This window comes from Anomalospiza imberbis, chromosome 3 (assembly GCF_031753505.1).
Source record: "Anomalospiza imberbis isolate Cuckoo-Finch-1a 21T00152 chromosome 3, ASM3175350v1, whole genome shotgun sequence".
NCBI lineage: Eukaryota > Metazoa > Chordata > Aves > Passeriformes > Viduidae > Anomalospiza > Anomalospiza imberbis.
Genome location: NC_089683.1, coordinates 104,710,475 through 104,722,582, shown reverse-complemented (window position 1 = coordinate 104,722,582; position 12,108 = coordinate 104,710,475). Strand labels below are relative to the sequence as shown.

Below are 12,108 nucleotides of genomic sequence, written 5' to 3'. Positions count from 1 at the left end.
GTGGTTTTGGCAGCAATGATACCATCTGTTGTGTTCTGCAAGCTGTTTTCCAAAACCTGTGTTTGTTTGGCACCTGTCTTCTGTTTAAAATGGCCATAATCACCCTGAACACAGAGAATACCAGGCACTGTAAATACACGGAGATAAAGGAATGCCAAAAAATAGGAAAAAAGCAGCATGGAGGGGAAACTACTTTGTGTTCCCCTCCAGTGGTGCTCCAGCAGCTCCCTGGTACAAGGCTGTGGGAATGTGGTAATTAACAGCTCTAAAGGAATTGTATCACTGTGGGAATTGGGACTGATGCTTGGGAATTGGGCTGTTTATTCTTTTAGCAGTCCAGCTCTGCTGGCTCATTTGGCTGAGCAGGGATTAGAAGCTGAGGTAAAGCCCAGGAGCTAAGGAATCTCTCACTGAGCTCAGGATCCTCCCTCCACCCTTCTAACACTGCTGCCTCAGTGTTAGAGAACTCCTACCTTCTAGCACTCCTCCTTCAGCTGACCAGAAAGGAGGAGAATTTAGGTTTTACTCAAGGAATGAGAGCCATGGGGACAGTACTCCCTCTGCCTTCTAAATTTGCTGATGTTAACAGGCAAAGGGAATATTTAATTGAATTAACAATAGAGAAGAAGCTGAATCTTGATCCAAGGATTTTCTGGAATAAAGAATTTTAGAAAAATACCTTAAAATTTGGCTGTAGGCAAATGAAGTGGGAATGGATGGACATGATGAATCCATGTCAGACACATCACTATGCCTGTCCAGTGTCTGTCAGATGACAGAGTGGGGGTGGCTCCACTGACACACTGTGCTGTGCTGCACCCCAGAGATTTGCTGTTCTGTATCTGCTCCTGTCCAGAACGTCCTGGTGCTGACAGGACTGGAGATTTCAGCACTTCTCTTGCACATCTCTCATTGATGTTCTCTTTATTCTGCCTTCCCTGGAAGGTCTGGTCCTTGAGGAGGAGCTGAGTACACAAACTGTTGTCTCTGCTTGATAAATGATATTTATTTAAATTAAATAAAAGCACTCTTATTAAAAAACAAGTAATCTGGTATTTTTAGCTTGCCTCCAATGACAACCTTCTGAGACAAACTTTCTGTTTTCTTCACTCTTCTCCTCCTCCCCAGTCAGTCTTAGATTGCTTTTTGCAGAATGTTAATGACTTTAGGGTGGCAGCTGAAAGTCCCCTTTCCACACTTGGGACCTGTTACTCTGGGAGTCAGGGAGTTGTCTCATGTACGGAGTGTTTGCAGTCCCCATGGAACAGATGGTTTCTCAGTAGCTGTGGCTGTATTTGAGGGGCAGAATTCTTTCAGTGCTCTGGAGAAGGGCAGAAATGTCTGCTCCAGCATGCAGGTTGTGTAAGATAAAGTATTTTATCACTTCAGTGCTGTAGCTGTGTTTTTCAGATAAGAAAAATGGAATTTGCTTGGGTTTAAAAGCATGCACTTGTCTGGACAGCGGTTCCCAGCAAAACCTGATAAAGGACACTGAGAGATTGAGAAGGGGCAGTGTAACAGTAGTGAGGCAGCATTGAGCCTCACCCCCTCAAGCAGTTTGATCATTTTTTTGGGGTTTAGTTGTACTATATTTGTCTGGATCTTTCTTTGGTAAACGGGCAGGCTTTGGAGTAGTGGGGGTTCGGATAGGACTGAAGGAATCACTTTAGTGCCTGCCCAGACACTGCTGTGTCAGGATGTGTGTCTGAGATCTGCACAGTAATGTGAAAAACCAGAAATTCTGCAGAAACCTCTCCTGATCTGCCATTTACGTTTCACAGTTTTGGACATTGTGTGGAAATGCCCTGACAGCAAAGAGAGGAATATTTGGTAAAACAGGAGATCTCCAAACAATCCTGTGTTTAGCCTGTGCTAAAGAAGACATCACCTACTCTGGGGCTTTAAATGGGGACATCTATGTTTGGAAAGGGCTCAACTTGGTCCGCACAATTCAAGGAGCACACAGTGTAAGTGGTGTTTTCATGTCTGTTTGATAAGGAGCTGTTCATTGAATTGAAAAGCTTCCTGAAGGCTTAGCTACAAAGATTTCCTTCTGTTTCGGGTAAGAAGGATGTCTGAGGCTGTTCAGCAATTAAGAACTTAGATGTAATGCTGTATTTGTTGACATTTTGCCAACAGATGTGATAGTGCCAAAACTGCTGATATTTATAGCCTCCATCGAACCCAAGTAAACCAAACCTCGAATTAAGTCTGTATACCTAAAGTTTCACAGATTGAGTAGTTTCAGTTATGATCAGTTTATTTAAAAATAGTTGCTAAGCAGATTATCTAGGCTTAAATAGCATTTTACCACTGAAATTCCCAATGCTGGAGACTGACTCCTCAGAAGAGCTTCAGTGTGGAGCAAACCTGTTGAATCTGTGAGCTTGCATTCCAGCCATACTCCGAAGAGTTTACTCCAATTGCCTCCATAACACACACCCACAAACCACCACCCCCAGTCTGGAGCTCTCATCATTACAGAGTGAGAGGGGGACGTGCAGGATTGTGTTAGATTTCTAACCAGTCTAATACAATTAATTTGTCTCTGTTTTTGCGACAATAAAGGCACAGTAAGACTTCCTTGTCTTATTTCAGATGTGTTTGAGAACTGCTCCTGTTTGGAATATGACTGTGGGTAATTGCATTCTGATGTGGAGTTTTTGGAACAAAAGGAAACAAGACAATTTTCTTTAGAAAAGTGATATGACATCTAACACTTGTCACTATAGTTTTGTTCTAGAAAGAGCACTGTAAAAATAACGTTTTTTTTTCAGATCTAACAAAATTAGTTATGGTGACAGTTTATCAGGATTTGTAGGACCTCTTCAAATGAGACCTAAGTACTGATTAATTACAAAAGTAATCCCTAATTTATGAAATCAGAGAGAATGGAGTCAGTGGGACATTTTACCTGAGGAACTACCATGAAACTACAATAACACAGGAATGTCTTTGGCAAGCAATAACCCCCTGTAGTACAGTAGTAGAATTCTGTTTGCAGAATTTTAGTTAGATTCATTAAAATTATTAAATACAACCTCTTTCTACATAATGTGATGAATTATGGAGTTTGCATTGCTAACATGCAATCTCTATATAATTAATAATTAGAAATATTAATTTATGAAGACATTGCACAAGCCCAGTTTGAAAATTGAGGTCTTCTCTCCAGTGTATTTATCTCCATGCAGCTCAACTTATCTCCTAACCAAGGTTTTCCTGATAAAATACTGACTTAGCAGGCATTCCTTGAACTATTCCAAGGTCGTTCAGCATAATCATGAGGCATTTTCAAAACCAAGGAGAAATTCAAACTGAGATAGAAAGCTGTTTTCAACAAAGAGAATGAATTGACACTCTTTCAGTTCCTGTTTGATTCCAAACGATGTCTGAACTGAGTTCATGAAAGAATGTCTCAGTCACCTCTGCTCCTGTAAGAATATTTGTATTGCTTGTTTGCTTGGTTTTGTTTATCACAGGTAACTCTCTACTTCAAGTGCTCCACTAGTTATTCAATTGTCCTTGTCATAATATTACCAAACCTAAATTTGAAGTTCTGCAGATAGGCTGTGTCACTGCTATTTGCACAAAGGTTTCTACATAAACCACTTGAATGGAGCACTTGAAATAAAAGCTGTGTTTGCTGGTTTGCTTTCTGGATGGGCAACACTTTTGTGCCCAGCAGTTTCTGGCCTTTAACAAGAGTCTGTTTGAAAACGTTTGCTTTGTGTGTTTAAATTGGTTGTTTAATTTTAAAACTTTAAAACTTGGGCTGTTGGTTGACAGGCTGGAATTTTTAGTATGTATGCTTGTGAAGAAGGCTTTGCCACTGGAGGGAGAGATGGCTGCATTCGGCTGTGGGACACTGAGTTCAAACCAATTACTAAAATTGATCTCAGGGAGACTGAACAAGGATACAAAGGTAATGAGCTATTCCTTTAATGGTTTTTCACATATCTGGATAACGGATTGTGACAGCATTTAATGTGAAGCATAGATGTCTTTGCATACTGCTGATTTTTTTACTTAATGGATGTATTTATTTTTGGATCTGTGTTCCCTTCCCTCTCTGACATTTCTGTAACCTGTGGAGTGTTCCATGGTTCATGGTATAAGCACAGGGATGAAATCACTGCTCCCCACCATGCAAATGCAAGAAGATAAGTGAGAACTAATTAAACACACCTTAAGATGGGAGAATGAAGTCAGCCAATCCTTAATTAATTAATTACTTGCAGTTCATTTAACTAATTGAGGTTTTTGGAACCCGATACTCAGAGATGCTGACCATCTGAACACTCCACTCATGCAGTTGGAATGGTAGCACTTGGCAGATTTGTTGGAGAGAATGTTATTGAATTGGTGATAATCACATTTGTTGAATCTAATCCTGCTTCCTGTGAGCTCAGTCATCACTTTATTTTTTGCTTTGAAGCACTTATAATCTCATGGGTCACAATGCACACTTTATCAAGGGTGTAGTGTTCACTCATGGAATTCAGCCCTCAAAAAGTTGTCCAAGACACTCAAGCAGCAGTCCCTGTGCTCTGCACTCCTGGCTTTATGTAGTTTTTTGCAGCCTGAATCATAACGTTTAGCATGAATGTCTAGAAAACAGTGGCAACAAATAACCAAAAAGCAAAGATCTGGGCAAGTGAAAACTGCCTTTGAGGCTACTCCCAACCTCTGGAATTGGGGCTTCATTTTTAGTTGTCATTGGCACTGATGAATTTAAGCACATCTGTAGCCTCGAGCAGTGGTGGAGCCTTAATGCTTACCTGGGACCTTCTGTCCCTCTCTTCCTGTTATTTTTCCAAAGCATTTTGCAAAGGCATTGTCTGTCAGATAAACCCTGAGAGCAGATAATCTTTCTTCACGTGCAGTATGTTCACAGAGAACATTGCCTTTCCCGCATCCAAAGGTGTGTTTGTATCCTAAATCTTAACAATGTCCATCTTCCACCAAATCCCGATCTGAATTCCATTGTGTGGTCATTGGTGCGTACCAAGAAGAAGATGAAAGTCAGAACCTCAGTATGAATTTAGCTAAGTCATAAAATGGCATTAGAAAAATTAAAAGCTGTTGGAAATGGACAAGAAAATAAATTAGGGTTAATTTAGCCTTCTCAGGAGATGAGAATATTTTATTATGTGACCTGTATTTCAGTGCATTATGTATTTTTTTCCAAAAAATGTGAAAAGGATGATGTGGGTGACCTTGACTGCATGACAAATGGATTTTTTTATTCATTCACATCTCACAGCATCTAGATCTGTTATCCAAACTTTTTTCATGTAGTGGAACAGAAAATACAAACCCTGCATGCAGTTGACCAGAGAGTGCTACCAAATTGATCGGCCTGCTGAGAGGGTGTTTTTAAGCTTGTGGTCAGTAAAATTCCAACTGCAAAGTAGGGATCAGATTTGTGGAGTAAGATCAAGTTCTCTTAAAGTTATACAAAGCAAAATTCTCTTGGTTTGGGGAGGAGGGATGTCTTTTAATTTTTTTTTTTTTTAATAATCCATTTTGATTAAAGTGGAGAAGTGTGATAAATTGGGCACAAACCATTTAAATTCACCATTAAAATTTTATTTGAATGCATGAAAAAGTAAAGCACTGGAAAAAGGTATAAACCAGCTTCAGTCACAGGAACCCCTTGGCTAATATAAAATTTAGATCTTTAAATCCTGTGAAATGGAGCTGGTTTTTAAATTCCCAAGGTGGGCAGCAAGCACGTTTTCCCAGGCTTGAGCTTTCTCTTTGTGTGCCAAATGGAGAAAATCTGACAGAACTGCCTTGAGCGTTGAATCAGCTGGGATGTTCTGTGTGACCCCCATGGCCAAGGTGTCAGTTGGGAATGGCCTCTGGAATTCCAGCAGTGTTGGCTGTGGTCCCCTGGCACAGCTGGCACTAAGGGCAGCTCCCGCTGTGCCCCCAGGCCTGTCCATCCGCAGCGTGTGCTGGAAAGCCGACAGGCTCCTGGCGGGGACGCAGGACAGCGAGATCTTCGAGGTGCTCGTGAGGGAGAGGGACAAGCCCATGCTGATCATGCAGGGCCACTGTGAGGGGGAGCTCTGGGCCCTGGCAGTGCATCCCAAGAAGCCTTTGGCAGTCACTGGCAGCGACGATCGCTCCGTGCGGTAAGGCTGCACTCGGTTTGTTGATTTCATTACTTCAGATGCACCTTAATTTGTAATGGATTGACTTGCTGGCCTTATGGTAAGACTTTGTTAAGACAACATTCCCCCTCCCCCTGTTTTTTTCTCAGCAGATTTGTTTTTTCTCTTCTGTTTTCATATTTGGGTGCCACACATCGTGTAAAAATAATCAGACTTTATGTTCAAAATGTGCTGGATTTATATCTTCTGCTTATATTATTGATTTAATCCTGCTGTGTACAGGGGATCTAAATGGGGAATGGGAACCTCATACTTCTCTTCTGGTAATATGAAACAACAAGCTTAAAGCCTAAATATTTTTGTCTAGTGTTTTACTCAGAAGGTATCTGCCTCAGCCTTGAGTGTTGAGGAAATCTGATCTAAAACCAATTCAGTTAAAATGCCAGCAAATGAGATTAATGAAAATGCACCGACGTCATAAGAGGAAATGGAGGGGCAGGCACTGATCAATTCTGTCTGTGATCAGTGACAAGACCCAAGGGAACAGCTGGAGCTGAGTCAGGGGAGGTTTAGAATTCATATTAGGAACAGGTTCTTTCCCAGAGGTGGGGGGGCACTGACCAGGCTCCCCAGGGAATGGTCACAGTCCCGAGGCTGCCAGGGCTCCAGGAGTTTTTGGACAACGTTCCCAGGGATGCACAGAATAGGATTATTGGGGTGTCTGTGTAGGGCCAGGAGCTGGACTGGTGATCCTGATGGGTCCCTTCCAGTTCAGGATATTCTGTGATCCTGTGTTTAGTTACACCACTTGTGTCTTGAGGCTTTGCAGCAGCGTTTTTAAGTTTTGTCCACATATTTGTGGACATTGTCACAAATAGGATGCTCCTTTTCCTGTCTGTGTTAAAAGCAGACATATTGATTAACCTCTGGGGGAAAAAAGGCATTTTACTGTGCTTAGTAAGACTTGGCCGTAGAGTTTGGAGGTCCAGCTCAGACTCTTCCTGAGTCCACACCCACAGAGCTGCTGTGTGTTCTCACCTGAGCATGGACTCTGCCCAGTGGAACTGATTATTTACCTGTGATTAAAGAGATGGGGATTTTCCTGAGTGCCAAAGATCCATCTCCTACCATATACTCAGTTTCTGACTACTGCTCCTTCAGATTGCACATTATGATTCACCTCTGCCTTGAGGCTTGCTGCTCAGCTGGGATTTTTTCTTCCCTTTCAGTCTTTTCACTTGTACTGGTTTCCTATGCCTGCCACCCCTCATCTCATTCTAACCCCAATTAAAATCCAAGTGTGAAACCCACAGAACTGCCAGTTGTTCTCTACAGTTGTGTTTTCTCCCTGCTTCCCACAGGAGGGTTATTTCTTTCAGTTTCTGCAATGCATGAATGGTCTCTTCTGCTGGGGTTTGCCTGTCCAGTGTTGCAGACAGGCACAAGTGTCCTGGCAGGATGCAGGTCAGTTCTGGAGGAAGGGCTGCAAAGCTGGGATTAGCATTGCACTGCCCTCAAGCCCATAAGCCCCACTAAGATGGGATTTCTTGTCTTGGGCTCATCCCGTGGTGAGCAGAGTAATTCAGCTCCTGGAGCTGGAGAAGGTGCTGCTGACTCAGAGCCTGACCCAGCTCTTGTCCCTGCAGGAAGCGCTGCAGCATCTGTGTGCACATCAAACCTTGATTAGTGCTGCTCTTACCATTCTTATCTCTGTTGGAGCAATTATGATATCCCTGATGCCTTTGGATGTGCCATTCTCTCAAGCGTGCAGAGATTTTGCTGCCCAACATCACACATCTTTGAGCTGTTTCGGCACTAGAGAGGGTGAGATTTGAATGCTAGTGGGATTTTTTTATAGACTATGGCTTCATGTGAGGAATTCCAGTGAAATGTATAAATACTTTCATTAGGATAAAAAAGTACACAAAAGGATTTTCCTACAATTTTTCTGTAATATTTAATTGCATCATCAGTGATGTTTCTGTATTGCCCTTCATTGGGTAATTTTTCTTAGTATTTGATTATCACAGTATTTTTCAAAGAGTGGGTATGTAATAGAAATCTAAATTGGTTTAGAAATAAAAGTATTTAGTGAGTCAGATGGTATTCTTGTGTCTGGGATGTCTGAATGAGAAGGGGAGTTACTGTGTTTTTCCCTAGCCCAACTGAGAGAAGTCTCTAGCCAAATATAGGTTTCTAACATTTTAAATTTCCAAAGCAAACCATCTCAACTAGGAAAGCTGCCTGTTCCCTGTCTCTTACCACAGGAATGGGGAAAAAATTTCATTCTCTGAAGGCATAGATAATTAGTTATTACATTTATTAAACAAACTGTCATGTTTTGCAATTAGGCTTCCAGAGTATTGGACAAACTGATTCATGAGGAAGCAACATTATTTTGGAGCAACAATTTTCCTCAAAATCTTTCCAAAGCCTTTCTGGTTCATTCTTGTTATGTTGGGCTCACAGCTTCTGCCTTGTGAGACTGCAAGATTCTTGATCCTACTTCATGTCTGTCTTTGAAAACAGTTTTAATGTCCTACATTCATTTATTTCCCACCTTCTGTTCAGGCTCCATCCAAGTTGTGTTTATGCTGTTTGTTCCAGTGTCAGCAACAGAACAACTTCTCCTTTGGAGCCTCTTGTGCTCCCAGTGCCTCCCAGCTCCCTGTGCAGAGCCGAGCTCACTGGCATCCACATCCTTGGTGCTAGTGCCTTCAGTAAAAATAGGAATTGTTACTGTTCTAGAGCTTTTACTATAACTCACAGTAGGATCTCTCATCCAGCCTGGGTGTTCTTTTCTGTCCAGCTTTGATCTACAACTCAGTCCAGTGTCATGTTGCAGTTCTTGCACAAATTGTTCTTTTCTCCAGTTTAGCACATAATCACATCTGCTAATTCATAATTCAGGTATTTTACTGAAGATGCTATCAATACATTACATTGATGACTCTATCCTCAAAACAAAGATAGTTGGGTACTGTTGTCTTAATTTCTCTGCCCTGAGAGAGGTCTTTTATGCATATTTCCCCATTATTTAAATTGTTCTTTAAATTTCTAAGTCTTGCAGACTACTGAGATCTGATGGGGTCAACCTGTAGTGATTTGGGAAGCTCCTCCCCATTCCTTCAGAAACATATAGGGGCATTATATGCCTTTATCTTAGGATATAATTTACTGGTTGATTCTTTTTCATTGCATTGATACGAATGAGGGAATCAATATGCAGTTTTGTCTCCTAGCTCGTTCAGAGTTAGGACAAGAAAGTCCCTTGTGGTTGAAATGTTGATGCTCCCTGAGTGTTGCTTTCAGTGGAAATTTCACTCTGAGCTGCATTGGCCCTTCCTGTCTACAAGAGCTTCATTTTTATTATTCATTTTGGGGAATTCAATCAGATAAGTGAAGTTAGGAAATAATGCTAAATGATGATGTAATTGAGCTTCACTCTGTTTTCTTCTACCACAGTTGTGTTCAGGTTGAAAGGAGCTCAGTCCTTTACACAATATTAACACAAGGGGTGTGTGCAAGTGGTTTTCCCAGCTGAGTTAGACCTTTGGGGTTCCTCTTGAAGACACCCAAATCCTGGGCAGTCAGGAAAAGCCCCCTCCTGCTTTCCCTTCCCTTTGGGGCAGGTTGTGGAGCCTTGCTGACCACGCCTTGATCGCTCGCTGCAATATGGAAGAGGCCGTACGGAGCGTGTCCTTCAGTCCTGATGGATCCCAGCTGGCACTTGGGATGAAGGATGGCTCCTTCATTGTCCTCAGAGTAAGGTAAGCTGAAAAATCACTGGGTGTCTTATCAGAAGAAAAAGAAATTATAATTGCGGATGCATCCATATCCCTTTTAAGAGGTGGTAGTTTGGCAAAGAGGAGAAAATCTATAATTAATTTCAAAATATTATCTCTTAGGAATAATGTTGATAAAATGTAAGATTTTCAAGTTTGGCTCTTTTCCTGTAGGCTGAATTATACAGGTATTTAGTGGGAAGAAATCTGTATAACAGAGAGAACATAGTTTGGAGAGGGATCTTCACTGATGATTTATTTCCTGTCATACACATATTGGGCAAAATAATTGGTGATCAAAAGACATTTCAAAGTATTTTCAAGATAAACGTGAATTCTACATTTTGTGTAAGTGGAAAGCCTTTTTCTACATGGCTGCATCTTAAGCATTTTCTGTCTGAAATGCTGTTATGGAGGGCACACAAAAGCAGGTAAAGCCTTAAATTTGCCATAGAGTGAAATAGCCAAACCCCCAGTGTGATTTCAAAACACAAAAGCTGTTCTAATTGATACCTGGAAGAGTTTATCCCCTCCTGACTATTCTCCTTATGTTTGCCAAACATAAACTTAAAATACTTGGAACTCCAAACTGACAGGAGGGAAAAGCCTGGGAAAACCCCTATAATGCCCTGCTTTAATGACTTTAACAAAACTTAAATGAGCTGTTCATATTCATTTAAAAGCCTTCCCAATGACTATTTTTCTAAAGAAGTTAATCATCTTTGTCTCCCAGTAATCTTGTCCTTTGTCTGATGCCTCCTAGAAATCTCTGTCTTGCCTTAGGAATGCTTCTCCTTTCGGGACCCTGCTTTTAACAGCGCTCTGTGTCAGGATTTAAAAGATACACTCACAAAGTGTATCTCAGTAAATTTGGGTTGGATGCCTGCTAGCAGTACTTCATTAGAGCAGTTGAAGAGAATGAAGAACATTGTGGACAGGCAGAGTGGTTTCTACCTGATGCTTAAAAATGCTTAGAATCAATGGAAGCAATAGGAAGTTATCCACTAAAAAAAAAGTATATTTAAAGTGAAATCTAATTTCTGTTGTACAGATTATTCAGTGCATCTATCTGCTTATCTGTGGATTGCAAATTCCCGGGTTTCCAGTTGTCATTCTCCCCTCTGGCTGCTGCAGGGACATGACCGAGGTGGTTCACATCAAGGACCGCAAGGAGGTGATCCATGAGATGAAGTTTTCCCCAGATGGCTCCTACCTGGCCGTGGGCTCCAACGATGGGCCCGTGGACATCTACGCCGTCGCGCAGAGATACAAAAAAATTGGGGAATGCAACAAATCCTCCAGTTTCATCACCCACATCGACTGGTCTGTGGACAGCAAGTTCCTGCAGACCAATGATGGCGCTGGAGAGAGGCTCTTCTACAAGATGCCCTGTAAGTTTACAAGGAGCTCGTATTCTGAACAATTAAATTTTGGTTTTGGTTTGAAGAGAACATCACAAATATGATAAAAATATTACAAGTGAAAGTGGAGTTTCCTGGCTGGAACATAGAGGAATACCCACTGCTCATTTTTTAAATCAGTACTCACTAAATATCCTCAGCTTTAAGGAAAAGCTGTTTCTGCTGTGTAAATTGTCTTTTTTCATAGCAGCTTTTACAGGTTGACTCACTCTCAGGTAACTTCCAAAGCCCCTCTGTCCCTATTGTCCTTCCTTGATGAATGATTCCTGTTAGTGATCAGAATGTTTTTAAAAATGTAACTAAAAATAGGAGAACTGTTTGAGTCAGCTCGAATTGCTGAGGTTCTCCATGTAAAAGCTTGTTAGTAGAAACAACACTGATAACTAATTGGCTTATTCTCACTCTTATTTGAGAATGCTTTCTAATATTTAGAGGAAACTTTTGCAGAAGAGAGCTTTAGAAATAAAATTTTGTGCTCTTTTGAGCTAGTTTGGCAGCCTTCAATCAACTCTAAACCAGCCCCTGTAAGTAAAAAGTACCACAGAATGGCTGACTGACCAAATACTCACATTTCAGGGACTTGATGTGGATGAAGAACTCCTACTAACACATAAGCATGATTTAAAATTGTGTATTATTAACCTTTTAGCACTTGAAAGTGTTCTAGGGACTCATGCTATTCACAGTACTTTCTACTGAAGGCATTTCTTCGGTAGATTTGGAATGATGAAGTTTTTCCACTTTCATATGTTTTTATCATGCCAATCCTAATTAGCATAC

General features: G+C 41.2%; 1 protein-coding gene across 7 annotated transcripts in view; it reads left to right on the top strand.

Moving 5' to 3' along the window:
- EML6 (EMAP like 6) overlaps window positions 1-12,108 on the top strand; it is an 86,049-nt gene that overhangs the window by 33,353 nt on the left and 40,588 nt on the right. For all 7 annotated transcript variants that reach the window (XM_068186214.1, XM_068186209.1, XM_068186213.1 and 4 more), the window contains exons 5-9: window positions 1,782-1,967; window positions 3,790-3,925; window positions 5,942-6,143; window positions 9,755-9,892; window positions 11,042-11,298. In XM_068186214.1, coding sequence (XP_068042315.1) covers window positions 1,782-1,967; window positions 3,790-3,925; window positions 5,942-6,143; window positions 9,755-9,892; window positions 11,042-11,298 — 919 coding nt within the window. The remainder of the gene's footprint in view (window positions 1-1,781; window positions 1,968-3,789; window positions 3,926-5,941; window positions 6,144-9,754; window positions 9,893-11,041; window positions 11,299-12,108) is intronic.